Source organism: Macaca fascicularis, chromosome 17 (genome assembly GCF_037993035.2).
Source record: "Macaca fascicularis isolate 582-1 chromosome 17, T2T-MFA8v1.1".
NCBI classification, from domain to species: domain Eukaryota; kingdom Metazoa; phylum Chordata; class Mammalia; order Primates; family Cercopithecidae; genus Macaca; species Macaca fascicularis.
Window position 1 is genome coordinate 92,022,588 of NC_088391.1, and position 19,460 is coordinate 92,042,047.

General features: G+C 39.4%; 1 protein-coding gene across 2 annotated transcripts in view; it reads right to left on the minus strand.

The window, feature by feature from the left end:
* NALCN (sodium leak channel, non-selective) overlaps nt 1–19,460 on the minus strand; it is a 349,771-nt gene that overhangs the window by 91,541 nt on the left and 238,770 nt on the right. For both annotated transcript variants that reach the window (XM_065533451.2, XM_015439488.4), the window contains exons 16-17: nt 4,084–4,220; nt 2,392–2,533 (exon numbers count right to left, since the gene is read on the minus strand). In XM_065533451.2, the coding sequence (XP_065389523.1) occupies nt 2,392–2,533; nt 4,084–4,220 (279 nt within the window). The remainder of the gene's footprint in view (nt 1–2,391; nt 2,534–4,083; nt 4,221–19,460) is intronic.

Consider the following 19,460-nt stretch of genomic DNA (forward strand, 5'->3'; position numbering starts at 1 on the left):
GACCTTGTCTCTAAAAAAATAAAATAAAATAAAAGATAAAAGTAAAGCCTCTAAGGATAGCTAAGGGTAATATGCAAGCCTCTAAGGATAGTTAAGTGTAATATGTCCATATCATAATTTTTCACTAGAAATTTAGAAGCAAAGGATGATCTCAGTTGAAATCTAATTAGTGTCCTGGAAGACCAAGCACAGAGCAAAAACAGAGAGATGGCAATCCTAGGGGAGAAACAAGCAGATGGAAGAGTAACAATTGAATGTAAAACAAATGGAAATTTCCCTGAGCAAATATCTTAGCTGGGGAGTTGAAAAGACTCTCGTTGGAGCAGTTCTGATGAAAAAAGACATATAAGAAATATCCTAAGAAAGGTTCTGAACTCCAGTGACACACAGAAAATCTTGCAAGTTTTCCCAAAGAAACAAGCAAACCAAGTCTACCAAACAAAAGCCTAATTACTAAAAAGAAAAAAAAAAGACATTGGCATCAGACTTGTCATCTACAATCTTGGATTCTGCAAAGATAGTAGAATAGCATCTCTAGATGGCTGAAGGAAAATCAACACATGGAAATCCTTGAAAAAGAAGAGGCATCCTGCACAGAAAATCATCATCATTTTCATCAAGAGCAACATGACTGAACTACAGCAGAGAACCTGGGAACTGGGGGAGAGGTAAACGGGAGAAGTAGTATCACATTAGGGGAGGGGAGGCGAGAAAAAGGAGGAGAAAAGGGGGAGGTGAAAAAGGGGGAAAAAGGGGAGGCAAGAATAAGGAGGAGAAAAAGGGGAGGCAAGATAAAGAGAAAGGCAAGGGAATTCCAAAGGGTTCATCCCTGTGGGAAGGGAAAGAATGTAGAGAGAAAGAAGATCCTGGAGGATGAAAGAGTTGGCATTTTATTGTCACATGACCACAGAGAAATATGGATTTTGTTATAAGCAAAAGAAAAAGGGCAGTAACAATGCAAAGGAATAAAAAACACTCTAGGAATTCCAAAGTGAATGCTTGCAAGTAAGCTAGATGTTTTTGCAAACTCTACTGTTTAATCTCTTTAATATTAACATACAATTATTAATCTTTCATTTTCTAACTGAACTGATGTTGATTATGTGACGAAGCTGATAGATACAGTTTGATACTATGCATACATATATACACACAAATACATTTATATATTATATAATTATATAATATATATTACATATACACATATGCATTTATATTATATATATTTTTATATAATATTATATTAATATATTATAATACATATTATATTATTAATATATAATATATATTTTATAATATATAATATATATGTTTTATAATATATAATATATACATACATATACATTTATATTATATATTACATAATTATATAATTATATTTATATGTATATGTGTGTATATATAAATATGTTTACTTATTGTACCCAGGCAATACATTTTATGTCTTATGTCTTTTATTTTTTTTTTTTTTGAGATGGAGTCTCACTCTGTTGCCCAGGCTGGAGTACAGTGGCGCAATCTCGGCTCACTGCAACCTTTGCCTCCTAGGTTCAAGTGATTCTCCTGCCTCAGCCTCCCAAGTAGCTGGTATTACAGGCACCCACCACCATGCCTGGCAAATTTTTATATTTTTAGTAGAGACGGGGTTACACCATGTTGGCCAAGCTGGTCTCGAACTTCTGACCTCAAGTGATCCACCGGCCTCAGCCTCCCAAAGTGCTGGGATTACAGGTATGAGCCATGGCACCCAGCCCTTATATTATTATTTTTTAAAAGTGAATAAATGAAAAGTTACATTTCTTTAAAATTATTACCTAATTTGCTTTTTAATATATGGTTCCCTATTAATATTTTGCTGTGGAATCTGAAAAAAAAATTTCCCATCTACTTTTCAAATGATAAAGAAATAGGTAAACTAGAACACAAATAAGCTCTTGACCCTAAGTTCCTGCCACATACTAAGCATTGAATAAATGGCAATTCTTTTGACTGATTTTAGAGAAACCTACTCTGGTATTCTCTCTGATGTAATAAGTATACATAAGCAGTTGTACCTGCAGGAGGTGGCAGGTCATTACACCTGGACTGAGCCTTGGAGATCCTGGCCCTTTATTCTGCACATGAGAAAATGCAGATTTGGGAGGCTCTTGATGTTTACAAAGTCTCATGGCTGCTACATGGCGCAGCTCAAAAGCTGACACGGAGAAATGCAAAATTTCAACGCATACAGTAAAAAATGTTAGGTTTCATGATATCTTTTACAAATGAAATCTTTTTTTAAAAATTATTCTCTTGAGAAATTGGATTCCAGGACCCTAAAGAACTCTGCAGTTCTTTTCTTAAACACACATGCTTTTTAGAAGCCTGGTTATTTGAAACAGCGGAGCTTACTTTTTGGTCGATGTATTTGTTGTCCTCAATTGCTGAGCGTTTGGAGTGGTCGCAGGACGAGGAAGAGGTGGAAGGGAGGCTTCTCAGGAGGCAACATGTGTCCTGTTGCTGGCGGTCGATAAACTGCTTCATAAAACTCTCCCTTTGCAAATGAAGTATACGCACATCAGGCATTATTAATGGAATGGAGCAAGTGATAGCATTTTGCAATGATAAGTTTGCTTGAGCAAAGATAAAGCAATGACAAAAGATCATAGACAACTAGACCATGACGAAAATATTTCATTAGCAACGGCTTCCTAGAAACTCAGTGACTCCTGCTTAAAAAGCAAAACCCTTGAAATAACTTTCAAGCAATATTACTCAGTAACTGATGGTAGTTTTTTGAATCTGTTTTTTTTTTTTTTTTTAAGATGGAGTTTCACTCTTGTTGCCCAGGCTGGAGTACCACAGCACAATCTTGGCTCACTGCAACCTCCGCCTCCCGGGTTCAAGCGATTCTCTTGCCTCAGCCTCCAGAGTAGCTGGGATTACAGGCATGAGCCACCACACCTGGCTAATTTTGTATTTTTAGTAGAGATGGGGGTTTCTCCATGTTGGTCAGGCTGGTCTCGAACTCCCGACCTCAGGTGATCTGCCCGCCTCGGCCTCCCAAAGTGCTGGGATTACAGGTGTGAGCCACCGCACCCAGCCCAGTTTTTGGAATCTTATTGTGGTAATAAAACACCTTTTTTCCCCTCTAAGACTTGGAAGAATTAGTTGCTCTCTCTAAATGTCCATTTCTCATAAGAATGATTAAGAGAGAATTTTACATTTTAAGACTCAAAAGCAAGTGCCTTCATCTGATCTTCAAAGCATAATGAAAATTCAAGTAACGTCTCTTCAAATTACCAAATTCAATTAATTTTGTTTTTTAAGATTAGAAATGCAAATATATTTCTATCTGAATTTTAAATATTATGGCACCACATCCAGTCTCATACTTTTATAACCCTCCACAGAATTATTTTTAAAACTAGTAACATATTACTATAATTCTATTTGTAATTTCTTGAGCTATAACTAGAAGAATTTCCTTTTATTATTAAGAACAGGTGTTTAAAGCATCTTTTATGCATTTGCTTAACTGGAGGGCAAACATGGTAGAAAATCAAATTAGTATGAGTGGAGAAATGCCATGGTTCTTCTTTTAAAAAGTGGAAGACAAATTATATGGTAACCTGACATGGTAGGCTAAATAAATGCTGTAGTAGTACACAAACTGGGCCAGCTGTGGTTTCTCTGTTTGCTTGAAGATAAAAGGGCCACAGAGGCAATTTTAGTCTTATATGGTTGGGGTCAGAGATGGATGTCTACCTGCCATCCCTGCAACATTGAACAGCTTCTCCAGTTTCCTGGGCCGTCCCATTCCCAAGGAGTCATCCCAGAGAGAAGCGATGGGAAGCAGCCTTCTTGCTTAGGCTACTGCAGTTATAAAGTGACTCTTCTCTGAATACATTGCTTAAAAGGTCAAAGTTGTTTGTTTATTTATTTTTTAAAAAATAGAGGTAGAGGTAGTAGAAAGATAGGTAATAACTTAAAATAGAAAGAAACCCAACCCACATATACTTAAAAGAAGGGTTAAATGAGACTTAAGATGGTGAATCTTTTACGATGTATGTGACACACGCAATTAAAGGGATACTTTGGTACCTGATTTTAGGAACTGTAAAATCTGAAGGAAGCTTGGAGATTTTCACCATTTGTGGTCTGTTTGGAAATTTTTCAAAGATTCGCAGACGCAAAGGGAGCTTTTCTTTGGTGTCTGCATTTGCTTCACTTTGCTTTAACTAAAGAAAAAATGGAAAGAAGAAAAAAGGGGGAATCTATAATACTATTATACATGTTACACAAAATTAATTTTAGAATGGAAGCAATAATAAGTAATTACATGAAATGCCAGTAGATGGCAGCGAAGGCCTACCAAGTATATGACTCTTACCCGAAATAAATTGCTCCATGAGTTAAAACTTTTGAGTTACAGAAATAAACAAAAATAAAACTTAACAACAACAACAACAAAAAACTAAACCGGAAAAAAAATTCAAGGAAAACGTTATGTGATTTTATTCCCAAAGAGAAGCCTCTTTTCATCTCAGACATTTTGAATGGTTTACTATTACTTGCATATTTAAACAATAAAATTTGTTTACACACATATAAAGCTAGAATTAAAAATTTTAAAAAACATGAAAAATAAAAAAAAATTAACTACAGAATCATACCCAGTAGTATTTGTAAAGAGAGACAATGGCAAGAAAATTGGTTATGTGGTCTGGCAGATTAAAACAGAAAAGCTCAAAACAGAACCACCACCTTTGGTCCATGCAGCGAGTTTTCTACTTAGCTGCAGACATGTTTGGACACGACAAACTTAAATGCCATACGATATCTTTGAGAGAAATGACAATCAAATGGATTTATTTAAGAGTATATATTTATATTTCTACAAATTGAGTTTCAGGGAAGCTCAGGTTTAACATCATAAACTGGAACAAGGCTGAACTAAGATACTGTGAAGGTGGACTGTGGCTCGCAGAATTCATGCTGCACTTTCCTACGCTCTCTTTTTCTCTCCCAGTGCAGACGTCTCTTGGAGTCCCTCTTTACTTCTGTTTACCTCTCCCCTTCTCCCGGACCTTCTGCAGACTGGAACACACTTCCCCATGTCTGCCCTGTCTTCTGTCCCGGCTCCCCAAACTGCATCTTTTAACGCTGATCCCTTTCAAATAGTACCTTTAGTTCAGGCTGCCTTTTTGGAGGGGTTTGGGAGGCAGGTTTCAAAAACTATCTGCTCATTTACCTCCTTTTTGGGTACGCTTTTACTCTATAACTAAAATTTGTCTTAGGTGTTGTGGAAAGATAAGAATTACAGGCCAAGAGAGATTTTAAAACAGGAAGAGAATTGGCAATGCATCCCTCTTGCACGTGGAAATACAAATTGGCTAAGGAGAAGATGAAGGCTTCTTTTTGGGGAAACATTCCCATTTCAGTATGATGGATAATTCAACTATCCAACTGGTTGTGAGCTCATGATGAGATGATCCTGATTTCTGGTTTTCTTAGTAGGCTGCAGAAATTGCTCTTACATTTTTGTTTTGTGTAACACAAACATTTACCTTAGCCATTTGTAAGTCTGATTTGATTTTGTGGGTAGCCTTTGGTTTTTCTGTCTTAGATGGTAATCTTATTTAGAGAAGGAGTCACTGCTGTTCATTGCCTCCTCCCCTCCTAACTGGAGTGCTCAACACAGTAATGTGTGCAAAATGGCATGTTCTCAACAGTTCCATGGTTATGATGATGCCGATGGCAAGGAATTAGCTCCCAAAGACACAAAACAAAAACTAGTAGCATCTCCGTGAGATGTACGCAATCAGAAAAATGATTCCATATACGAATAAAGAGATTTACCAGGAAGAGTCTTGTTTTCTATAAGTTGATACAACTAGTAGAAAAATATTTGTCAGTGGTAAATAGAGCAGAAATAGTAAAAGCAGTTAATTTATTAGAGCAGATCAGAGTGTAAGGCAGGTATATCCGGCCAAAGGTGATAAGATAAAGCAGAAATAAAGTATTTGTTAACTCATGCATTTGCCGACTCATTTATTTATGCATGGATACTGTCACTTATAAATCAAATCTTATAGGTCAGGTTAAGTTCAGGGGATATAAAAACAAATAAGTCAGGCACTCGCCCTCATGGAGCCCCACAGTATAACTGGGTAGATAGTTCTATAAACAGACAATGATAATAAAATAGAATGGCCACTCTGGGTAAATATAGGAACAGAGTGCTTGGAAACACAAGGTAGAGAACAAAGAGAGAAATAAGAAAAAAATGAAGGCACTACTTCTATTCCAAGAGACTTCATGGGCAGCAGAATAGAGACACATGGTCAGAAGAGTTGACTTGGGGGCTCTAGATGTATCAGCACTGTATGTATATTTTATGAGAATTCAATGTCTTCGAAGAGACAAAAGGGCAAATGGTATATTAATTGGAACATGTCATTGAAATGAAAACACAGAGTTCTTTCCTAAAAGCCTCTTGGCCTGCCCACTGCCTGCACCCCACCAGTGCCTCCCTGGCCAATGTACCACTGGGTTCCTGCACTCCCTGCAGTGATTTCTCCATCTGCTTCAGATCTTTCTAATCTGTTCTTCATTCTGTGGTTATTGTAATTTCTCATGCTCTGTCTTAAAACCTTTCAATAGCATTCCATTGCCTTTTTCTTTCCTTTCCTTTCCTTTTCTTTTTTTTTTTTTTGAGATAAGTCTTGCTCTGTTGCCCAGGCTGGAGTGCAGTGGTGTGATCTTGGCTCACTGCAACCTCTGCCTTCTGGTTCAAGCCTCAGTTTCCTAAGTCATTGGAATTACAAGCATGCACCACCACGCCTGGCTATCCACCGCTTTTAACAAACAAAAATAGAAACTTTTGTTTTAACAAACAAAAATAGAAACTTTTTTTTTAACAAACAAAAATAGAAACTTTTTTTTTTTTAAAAAGATATGGGATCTTGCAGTGTTGCCCAGGCCAGGCTCAAACTTGTGGGCTCAAGCGATCCTCTTGCCTCAGCCTCCTGAGTAGCCGGGACTATAGGTGTGAGCTGCCATACCTGGTCAAAATCTCAATCTTTGATCTAGGCTCAAAGGCCTTGTTTTGGTGCCTCCCTGCCTGTCCAGCCTCAGCTAGCCCTATCCCCACACCAGGTTCCAGTCACATCCTTCAGTTGCTCGGAAAGATCTGCACCCTCTACCTCAGAACCTCCGTACCTCCCGTCCCTCTGCTGCCCCTCTGCCGGGCTCCCCTCTCTTCTTCTTTCTCTCTTGAACTCCATCAAATTCTACTTGTTCTCCAGATTTCAGTTCTACTAGAAATTCCTCAGAGAAGCTTTCTCTGACAAGGTTTTCCTCTTACAAGCTCATAACATGTTAGGATGAATCCTATAATATTGCTGTTTGTGTGGCTCAAAGCAGTTGAAAATCTGCATTTTCTTACGGTTCAATTGAATCCACATTACATTACTTTCCTAGGACTCCTGTCACATGTTACCACTAGATTGTTAGCTTAGCACAATAGAGATTTACTCTCTCAGCATTCTGGAGGCTAGAAGTCAAACATCAAGGTGCCAGCAGGGCCATGCTCTCTCTGAAGGCTCCAGGGGAGAGTCCTTCTTCTTTGCCTTTCTCTTGTTTCTTGTGATTCTCAGCCATGCTTGGAGTTCCTTGGCCTGCAGCTGTAATGCCCCATCCCTGCTTCTGTCTCCACGTGACCTTCTTGGCCTGTGTGTTTCTGTGTCTCTGAGTCTGATCCCACTCTCCTTTTCCTTATAAATGCCAAACACTGGATCATCCAGAACAATTAACTTAACTGATTACCTCTGCAAAGACTCACTTTCCAAAGATGGTCTTATTCTGAGGATCCAGCTGGACACACATTTTGGGAGAATGCCGTTAAACCTCCTACACGTACTGTCGTTTGAGGCTATATTGTGTGATCCCTTGAACAACAGATCTCTTTTCGCTGAGACTGTAAACTTGGTGAGGACAGGAACCGTGTAGGGATCTGCTCATTATTCCAGGGCCAGTGGCTGGCATGGCGCTGGACACAAGGTGAGCTGAGCAAATATTCAGTGAAGGAATAATGGCGTTGATCAGGTGGTGGAACTCAACTGTAAACTAAACTCTCCAGCAGACGAATGGGAAATAAAAGAAAAGATTTAAATATATCCTGAAGTGTAGAGAGATAAACAAAAAATATCTATTGATTGATTGAATAAATTTGTTGGTGTGGAGTATGTGTGTCCTTAGATTCACAGAAGAGAATAAAATTAGACTCCTGTGTTGTTTAACCTGAACGGCATCTGTCATTAACAAACTAATGAAGGTTGAGACAAAGTACAGATATAAACATTTTGTAGGCTGGGCGTGATGGCTCACGCCTATAATCCCAGCACTTTGGGAGGCCGAGGTGGGCGGATCACGAGGTCAGAATATCGAGACCATCCTGGCTAACACGGTGAAACCCCGTCTACTAAAAATACAAAAAAATTAGCCGGGCGTGTTGGCGGGCGCCTGTAGTCCCAGCTACTTGGGAGGCTGAGGCAGGAGAATGGTGTGAACCCGGAAGGCGGAGCTTGCAGCGAGCCGAGATTGCACCACTGCACTCCAGCCTGGCGGACATAGCGAGATTCCGTCTCAAAAAAAAAAAAAAAAAAAAAAAAAAATTGTAAAGGGACATGTCAGGGAAATGGCAAGATATATTTTATCAAAGATCCTTGAATATATTAACATATGTAGGATACCAACAGTCACCTTGTTTACATGTTTTAAAAATGGGTTTCACCCCCATTCTAACTGGTATTAGAGATATTTACACTCCCCAAAGCTTGCATGCTCCTTAGGAACAAGATACTATTTTCAATTTACTTCTCTAGTACATTCTAGGGAGTAGAAATAGAACTCTGTAAATAAATGAATTAGAACTCAGCACCACTTGGTCATTGCACTGTGAAACTACAAAGAACAGATGAGCAGCTCTTTTTGGAGACTCAGAGGGTTCTTCACGATTGTGCAAACCTGGCCATCATCGCTCTACAGATGTGCATAAGGGCCAGTCAACATAGAGGAAGATGAGTGGCTGCTTGAAGGGTAAGTATTTCAAATCTCACTGCTGAGGCACTGAATCAAACCTCCTAAAAGCAAAGTGTTCTCTTTCTGGACGGCAGTTCCTATGCACTCTTTGCTGTTATTGAGAGAGAAGCAGCATCAACTAAAAATGAGTACAGGTACACTCAGCAGCCCTGTAGGTCCTCTCCTAGGTGCGTGCCTGCAAGAAATGAGTGCACACCCATATAAGGCACAAGACATCCCTTGGCCACAGCAGTGCCAGTTGTTAGAGTCCCGAAATGTGAACTGTCCAAATGCCCTCTAGCAGTTGAATGGAAAAATACATTTGGATTTATTTAAATATTTGAATGAGTTAACTAAATCTCAATGCAAGAATGTGGATTTCACAACATAACAGTGAGTGAAGGAAGCCAGACACAATAACAGAGTACATACTGAATGATTCCATGCGGATGAAGTTAAACCAGCAGGTGACACTGACATGTGCTGCCCGGTGTCTGCAGAGTGGTTGTCCTGGGTGGGGGTGGAGGGGAAGGGGAGGGAGTATGGAAAGGGGCTTCTAAGGCACAGTCAATATTTCCTGAGCAGGGTGCTGGGTGTGTTCAGTTTGCAAAAATGTATAAAATACATCTTTCTATATGTATATTGTAGTTCAGTTAAAAGTTTTTAAAAAGGGAAGATGATACAGTTAAGCAAAATTACTCAATTCTTACTTCAGCACTATCAATCACCATAAACTCTGACTTCTTTCCCAACCCATGATTTTGACCAAACTACAGACAGAGAAAAAGGAAGAAAGAGTAAGATGGGAGTAGACAGGGTGTGTGCTGGTGGTGGGGGATGAGGTGACCATGACAAATAAAGTGTTACACATTACTTTGAAGTCACTATTAAGCTTCTTTAAAATGTAAAGAAATGGTATTCTACCTTTTATCCAGATTCTTTTCCCATTTTTTTGCATTTAAGCAAAGATTTTCCAAGATTAAATTTACTTTGATGCAAATGAACGAATAATATAGATTATAAGAAGTGGATATGAATTTTTAAGATCATTATACTATACCAAGAAAAGAAGATCTTTCAACATAAAGTAATTATAATTGTAAATGTCCATTTCAAAAGTGTTTTAAAGATCATGATTCTTGAAGGGAAAGAACATAGTGTAGAGAATCCTGGGATTTTATTTTTCATATTGAAAAATCTAATGTAAAGAACAGTACAAAGGCAGTTTATAATGGCCTCAGCTGAGCATGAAGTCTGACTGCAACCGAGAGATCAAATGATAGCTTTGTCACACATTCACATGGTAAAGAAAAGCACATTTGCAAGAATGAAATTAGAATCAAAGAAACAAACTTCAAACCTTGAGCTTTAAGACTGGAAGTCATCTAAGCTCAGTGCTCTTCTACGCCTCAGCATCTGCCTGGCTGAGATATCATTACACATTGGGCGGCTGAAAGCCTCTGCTTCCCCTGGCTTCTCAAGAGACTTCGGCTGTAATTGCTCTGCATGACACATACTGCGTTCTGCCTCATCGCTTAAATCTTCCCTATTTCAGCCTGGGCTTTCTTCTGTTAAAATATTCAAACATTATTCAATTTCAGTTCCTTTCTGATTGCTGTGAGGAATAGCTGAATTGAAGAATTACCTTAAATATAAATTTTTGTAATTTTTTTGTATGATTTCCCAAAAGAAAACAATTTAAAAAACATTCAGACTTGGGAGATTCTCATTTTGAAACCTAGTCCGTGTTAGTTTGAAAACTGTGCGTAGATTTGTGTGTTGACATAACTGTAGAATATTTTGTGGTTGTTCGATATAGGAAAAATAACCACATTATCTTCAATCAGGAGAAAGGAAAGGAGTTCCTCCTCTTTGTTATGTGAATAAATTAAGGCTGAATTCTCTTTGCTTCTTTACACAGTGGCTTTGGCTGTTTTTTCTGGATCTATATATATGACATAGCAATTCAGAACATAGCGTCTTCCTAAGGTGTAAACTATTATTTTTTCAAGGGAGTTTCTCTTGCTAATTTGTATATGTGATTTTACAACCCAAATTACACAGTCAAAACAGATGGGGTATCTGGAATAATGATCACACATGTTGGTTTTTAATAATATCTCTGTGTAATTATAAAACCTTAATATATAAATATAAAGAATATCCCTCACTGGCCTGTGAAATCCAACACAGAATTTATTCAGGTGGGTGGGCATTGTCTTTTCTGCTGTGGACAACAGGCAACCAACTCAAATTAGTGCATAGAAGACAGCGATACTGTAGACTTTTCAAATGTTTCATTTAAAAACATGTTTAAGTTACTAATTTGCCCCCTTTTACAAAAATATTTAATACATCCAGTATGCCCAAGGTCAAAGTGGGGTTTCAATTATTTAGGCACATCAACTGAAGTCATAGATATAAATTGGAGGGCTCATTTCTTGGTTAGCCTATGGGCCATAAAAGCTACATTTTTATGTGACAGCTGACACCCAAAATGCTCATAACATTAGCTGATTAATTGCATGTGCTGTATCCTGTCTGGTTACTCATTCGTCCAAGCAGTATGCTCCTGAAGTAAGTGTGAAGAGAAGCTCTGTTTTCAGAGGAGCGGGTACACTGGGCAATTAAGTGGCTGTTTGTGCTTGTTGGTTTGGGAGCTCAGCAGAGCACTTACAACAGACTGTTGCATTTATGCCATCTATGAGATCCCCAAAATGTGCATAAAATGTTTACTTTCATGCTGTTATCACAACCCTTAAGATCTTACAAGCTTTAAATGTCCTTCAGAAGGTTACTTTGTGCAACAACATAAATAATATTTGCAGCAAGGCTAAGCTAACCAACAACTCTAATAAACTAGTAAAAGAAAAAAAAAAAAAACCTATTCAAAAACCAGAATACCTAATTATGTTGAATGAACACATTTTGCTCACATTATTGTCCCTTAATATCCCATTAATATCATTAATAATTTCTTAGAGACAGTGGTGATAAATAAAGATTGATTTTGTAGGTTTACTCTTCTAGGTCCCAAACATCTCTATTTTATATTGTATCTCTCCTTTGTTATTCAACTGAGACACAGTTGTTTCCATTAGAGAATTTACTGAGTCATAGAAACATGCTCAGTATGATAAAAAAGTATATATCTTTTTGCTCCACTTCAGATGAAATTATATTAGAGTTTCACGTAAACTAGATACTTGGTTCTTATTATGAGATGATTATTCATAAGTGCTAGGGGAAAATGTCATACCAAAGGGAATTCAGGACACACACACACACACACACTCACACACACATACACACACACACACACACTCACACACACACACACACTCCCATGTAATTTTTCTTTTTTTAAATTTATAAAACATCAGAGATAGATAGCATAAGTAAAAACAGTAAAAAAGTAAGAAGATATGGATTTAAACTTTTGTTCGGTTTTATAATCTCTTCACCCCTTTGGATTTCAGTGTTCTCAAAAAATGAGATCTTTAGTCTTTTATATAAATGCCAGATGTATAAGCGAGCTAGCAATATGCCTGTAATTTGAATTACTCAAGGGAAATGTGCCATACAAACCAAAGCTATCACCATGCCACAGTGACTGCTTGCTCTACAGGAGGATGACTTCACCCATATGAATGGGGTGACAGGTAGGTGCTCTTGAGTCCCTTTCCTCTGGCTAATCTGAGACCACTCAACCTCTCCCTCTCTCCCCAATTTATTCTCCTTTGCTATGTTGATTGGATTGTTTTCTCAAGACTCTTGGTTGTAAAAACGAAAATGAAAATAGGCAGTTAAACCATTTCTCGTGATCATGCCTCCTTCGCTATTTAAGCTTGCTTCTTCAAAGAGATGCATGTACACCACCATTATGTCACTTCCCACCCCTCTTCCATCCTCTCCTGTCTCAGGCGTCCCCCCTGCCTCACTGAGGCTGCTCTTGGCAAAGTCAGCACACTTCCTATTTTGCTGAACCCAGTGGTCACTCGGTCATCCAAATTTCATCTCATTGAGACTCCTGAAACCTTCCTAACTGGCTTTTTGTCTTAGTCTTGTCCCTTTAAACCAATCTTTTAGAACATCTAGAAAAGAAATACCTTTATGTCTCTCTGGTCCTTAAACCAATGCAAAGACTATCAATTATGTATAGAAGAAATTCGAATCTTCTTAGCACGGCATAAGAGTGCTTTGCCCTCTGTGCTCTAACCTGTAGGTTTGTGGCCCCCTCACACAGGGATGTCACATGAAGATACTGTTCCCCATGCCTGCAATACACGTATTTAACTCTTGTAAATCCCTCTAAAACCATCTTCTCCAGGAATATTTCTCAGAATAACAACTGGTAGAGGAAGCAGTAAACACGCATGCTGGATATGATGCTGAGCACTTTATGCTAATATTATTTAACCCTAAAAATTAGCTCCCTGATGTTGGTACCATAATCAGCTCCATGTGACGCAAGGTCATCGATGAGGAAACAGGTCCATGGAGCTTCAATCAGCTGCCTGAAGTCACACAGAACTGGACTTCCGGATTCCAGAGCTTGAGCTTCTAAAACTGTTGTATACTGCCACATCCAAACAACATTTTCAAGCAATTGGTACGCTTTTACTTCTGAATCTTGTGCCTGTTGTTCCTCTTATATGGGATATTTTCTCTCACTTTCCTAAGAAAATTTTATGCTTCATTTTTAGACACATCCTCCAGGACCTGCCTCTAAACCAAATTAGCCACATCTTCCTCTGCGCACCTTGCATTTAGTCACATCTTCCTGTGTGCTCCTTGCGTTTAGCCACATCTTCCTCTGTGCACTTTGCTCAGCGGTTTGCACTATAACTTTCTAATTATGTGTGCTTTCCCCTACTAGCATGACACATTTTTAATTAAGGGCAGAACTCTCTGTAGCCCTGTGGCCTCACGTTGTACACACGATACAATGACAATCCAGTGGTGATGAGATGAGAACAAGAAATCAACACTAATAGACTCCCATCAACAGGCAGAAGAGGATCATTTGTAATATTTCTCCTCATTCTATTATTCTTTTCTTAGAGCCTTTACAATATGGAATCATCTATATTATACAGCACAAGCAAGTCTTCCAATTTCAGACGAGTTATATTACTGGCAAAGATGGAAGAGGAGTAATGACAAGTTACATCAGATTTTCTACTAGAAACAAAATCACAAAAATCACATGTGGCTCTTGATAAAGTGTGTGTTCCCAGCTTTTTGAGATCAAAAAAGCATAATAAAGTGTAAACTTGATACAACGTATTCATGGCATAAAGTTACATACATGTATGTGTCTTTGAACAAGGCAACACAGGAGCTAATTTATATGTTGCATTATTATAGCTTACCATGAAAAATTCTTATCCTATTTACAACAACACTATTTTGAAGTAATTTAAAACTTACACGAGAGTCGCAAAGATTGTACAGAGAGTTCCTGTATACCTTGACCTAGCATGTTATATACCGTAGAACATTTATCAAAACTACTAAATTAACCTTGGTCAAATACTTTTAACTAAAGAGCTCATTGGGAATTCCCAGGTTTTTGCATGAATGACTTTCATCTGATCCAGGAGCTCATCCTGGAAACCACATTGCATTTCATTGTCACATCTCGGCTGTGACAATTCCTCTAATTCTTCTTGTTGTGAGTGACCTTGATGGTTTCGAGGAGTACCGGTCAGGTAATTTGCAGAGTGTCCCCCAAATTTGGGTTGCCTGAAGTTTTCTCATGATTAGACTGAGGTTATACATTTTTGGGACAAGTATCATGGGGATGATACGCCCTTCTCATCATATCAGGGTGTACATGACATTGAGGTTAACTGTCTTTACTTGGGTCAGGTGACGCCTGCCAGGTTTCTGCATTATAAAGTTACATTCAATGTTTCTCTTTTCCTACTCCATTGGCTTGAAGCAAGTCACTGACTTTAGCTGACACTTAAAAGAGAAGAATTAAAGCTTTATCTCTTAGGAAGGAGGAGTATCAAAGAATTTGTGGGCAGATATTAAAGCTGCTACAATAATTAAAAAAAGATGTAGAGAGGACACTTTGAGGCCACGCGAATGTTCTATTTCTCCTTAAAGTTTCACATACTAATTTTGGTATTCGTTAGCTCTTGCCTGTGGCAATTACAATGGTGTCCTAATGGCCATTTTCTGTTTCCTTCATTTATTATTCTATTATTTCTATTTCTCTATGTTTATTACTTGGAATTATTCTGTGAGAATCAGTTGTCCCTTCTCCTTTATTTATGTATTCAATCATGTATTTATATAAATATGTATTTGTGACTATTTATTGTATTCTTTGGGTTATAACCCAATACTGTCCTTATTCATTTCATTGCTCAAAGTCTTTCTGCTTTGGCCACTAGGGGCTCTTTCAGTCGGCTTCTCTAGTCTTTAGACATCTATCTATTTTGTTTGTTTCTTTTTTCTTTTTTCCTTTTTAGCTCTTCGTTATTTTCTGGCACCACAAAAATGTCCTATCCTCATCTTGTGTTTTCTTTAACTCAGCTCTAAAGCTCTACAAAGTCACCCATCACCCTTGTCAAAGCTGGTTGAGCCAGAAGCCGGGCCAAAGAGAAGGACTTTCTATAAGACCGGCCAGCATTGTGAGGCAATCAGAGATGAAATTCCTGCCCAAAAGGAATCATATTGATTAGCTGGATCAATCAGATCTGTTCTTGTTGGGAGTTTTGAACTTGAGACACAGAAAATGTTTACTATTTGCAATGGAACTGAAAGTGAAAATACACAAGGAGGGAAACAGAGACAGACTGAGTTACCATAAAGGCAAACACCAGCAGTTATTAAATGTTGTTCTTCCTCAAGGCTCCAGTATCTTTTTTCTTCCCACCCTATACAATCTCATCCAGATTTATACCTTCCAGTATTATGAAAATATGGAGAACTTTACTAGAACTGAAGCTCAAAGGAGGCAGTCATTTTTGTCTATTCTGTTCACTGACCTACCCCACATGTCTAGAACAGCACCTGAATAAATAATTAAGAATTACAGCCGGGCGCGGTGGCTCATGCCTGTAATCCCAGCACTTTGGGAGGCCGAGGTGGGCGGATCCCGAGGTCAGGAGATCGAGACAATCCTGGCTAACACAGTGAAACCCCGTCTCTACTAAAAATACAAAAAACTGGCCGGGCGAGGCGGCGGGCGCCTGTAGTCCCAGCTACTCAGGAGGCTGAGGCAGGAGAATGGCGTGAACCTGGGAGGCGGAGCTTGCAGTGAGCTGAGATCCGGCCACTGCACTCCAGCCTGGGCGACAGAGCGAGACTCCGTCTCAAAAAAAAAAAAAAAAAAGAATTACATTGAACTTTCACATTTGTATTTCTGGGCAGCCATCCTTCTCCCCTGAACTCCAGACCTATACACAACTATTAGGTATCTCTGCTTAGACATCTTGAAAGATTCACCAACTCAACATGCCCAAGGCTGAGTTGATGAACTTTTCCCCCAAATATGATTGTATGCTAGTGTTTCTTGACTCAGTTAGTAGAAACCTGAAACCAGGAGTCATCTTTGAGACTCTCCCACTCATGTCTTTAAATCCAACCTATCACCAAGTCCCACTTGATTTTATTTTCCAAATAGCTCTCTGGTTCACCACTGCCTCCCATCTTATAAGCTTTCAGTGGCTCAGGTCAAAGGTAAACATTAAAGGTAAATATCCCGGCTGGCATGGTGGCTCATGCCTGTCATCCCAGCACTTTGGGAGGCCAAGGCAGGTGGATCACCTGAGGTCAGGAGTTCAAGACCAGCCTGGCCAACATGGTGAAACCCTGTCTCTACTAAAAATATAAAAATTAGCCAGGAGTGGTGGTGCACGCCTGTAATCCTAGCTACTCAAGAGGCTGAGGCAGGAGAATCGCTTGAACCTGGGAGGTAGAGGTTACAGTGAGCCAAGATTATGCCGCTGCACTCCAGCCTCGGTGACAGAGTGAGACTCTGTCTACAATAAAAAAAAAAAAAAAGGGTAAATGTCTTCACTGTGTTTCTCAGGGCACTGAATGGTTCATGCCCTGCTGACTTTTCCACACTCACTCTGTACCACTCCACCCTGGACTTCCTGCATTCTGGGTGCACAGAGGCTTTCCCTTCTCCCTGGAGCTGTGCTCCCCTCCCCTGACCCACCACACCTCTGTGAAGTCCACAAGGCTCATCTTGCAAAACTTAGCTCTCCTGTAACTTTCTTCATCCTCACCCTTGACCACCATTTGTGTCAGGGTCTTCTACGAATGTCTCTCCTTAAATGATGTTATTTTCTGAAGAAAGCTCATCTCAATCTTTACATAGTTAGGAATTATTTTAATTACTTGATTTACATCCAACTCCCCTATTAGACCAGAAGGCTCCATGGGAGCAAAGAACTTATTTATTATTATACCTGGCCTAGCCTTGTACACATGGTAGGGACTCAAATATTTGAAGAATGGATGATAAAGCAGATGGTGAGGATGCTTCCAGGAGAATGGAAAAGTACATGAATTTCTTGAAAAATGATCCAAATGGACTGTGTGAAGCTTGAGTCCAAAAGGAATCAGGGCAGTGACTCCAGCTCCAGCACGTTCCTATTTAATATGTAGGTCCACACAGGGTAAACCTTACTATTCTAACTCCTCACAACAAATCTTAACACAACTATAAGAAAGCCTTTTTGTAATTCAACAACTGTCAGGTGCTGCATAAAACTGAAAACTAATTGTCATGCTTTTATCTTAGAACCACTGCAAACCTAGTTTTCTATTGCCTGTGACAGGATCTGAAAGAAAAAGTGCTGTGAGGTTGCTCTTCATTATCATCCTTGCTGCTTTTAACAGTACAGTGCAGTAAACTCATGCTTCTTAACAATTTTGTTCTCTTGATTAAAGGAAACAAAATAAAATAGCATCCTTATAGTTAAGCAGTGGGCGGTGTTCAGTTGGAGTTGAAGTGTGAGCTTCTCTCCAGTTTAGGCACATTTCCCCTCCAAATCCCACTATATTTTATTTTATTTATTTTTTTGAGATGGAGTTTCACTCTTGTTGAGATGGAGATTTGCAGACACGATCTCAACTCACTGCAACCTCTGCCACCTGGGTTCAAGTGATTCTCCTGCCTCAGTCTCCGAGTCGCTGAGACTACATACAGGCACATGCCACCCGGCTAATTTTTTGTATTTTTAGTAGAGACAGGGTTTCACCATGTTGGCCAGGCTAGTCTCAAACTCCTGACCACAGGTGATCCACCTGCCTTGGCCTCCCAAAGTGCTGGGATTACAGGCGTGAGCCACTGTGCCTGACCTAGTTTTTTTTTTTTTTTAATTGAAGGGTTACCTTGCAGAGTGCTGTGGAAACTGGAATGAAAATAATTCTGAATTAGCACAATTAAAGAATAATACAACCAATAACCCACCAATGTGAACTCGAGTGGACAATCTTAGGTGTGTAGTTTCATGTTTGTTCCATGGTAAGAGAGATCATGCTAACAAAACAGTCCCGAGTATCCGTGGATGAGGCAAAGAAAAGGTCTCTAAAGCCAAATCCCTCTGGTTTGGGTTAATCATACGTGAAATGAAATTTCGGAAGGGCTTACAGAAACCTTTCCTCTAAGAAAGTCTGAAGTCTATAAAATTTTACTATGATGGGGTTTGATTCCTATAATCAAAGAAAGGCAGAATAAAATAACTCCATCTGCTGAGAAAGCTGCTCCAGGGTGGTGCAGGCTGGCGCAGGATTCCAAGGATATGTCCATTGTTCCCTGCTGCCCCACGCTCTCAGCCAGGCTACTTGCCAGCTTTAGAAGGGATCGTTTCTTCTTGAGTCCAGAGAACAAGGCTCTGGAGGTGTGTTAGTTGTCTAGGGCCGCTGCCACAAAGTTCCAAAAAACTGGGTGGCTCAAAACAATAGAAATGTATTGTCTCACATTTCTGGGGGCTGGAAGTCTGAGATCAAGATGTCAGCAAGACAAGCTCATTCTGGAGGCTCTGAGGGGGGTCTACTCCACGGGGCTTTTCCAACTGCTGGTGATGGATCTTGGTGATGGACCCAGCAATCCTGGGTGTTCCTTGTGGACCACATCACTCCGGTCTGTTGCTCCATCATCACACGGTGCTCTCCCTGTGTGTGTGTGTCTCTTCTCTTTTTATGAGACACCAGTAATATTGGACTAGGGTCCACCCTAAAGACCTCATCTTAACTTGACTGCATCTACAAAGACCCTATTTCCAATCAAGTTACATTCACAGGGACTGAGGGGTAGGACTTCCATGTATCTATTTAAGGGACACAATTCCACTCATGTCAGGAGGACATCAATTCTAACAGGTACTTCTCCTGTTTTGAACTGACTTCTGAATCTCCCACTTTTA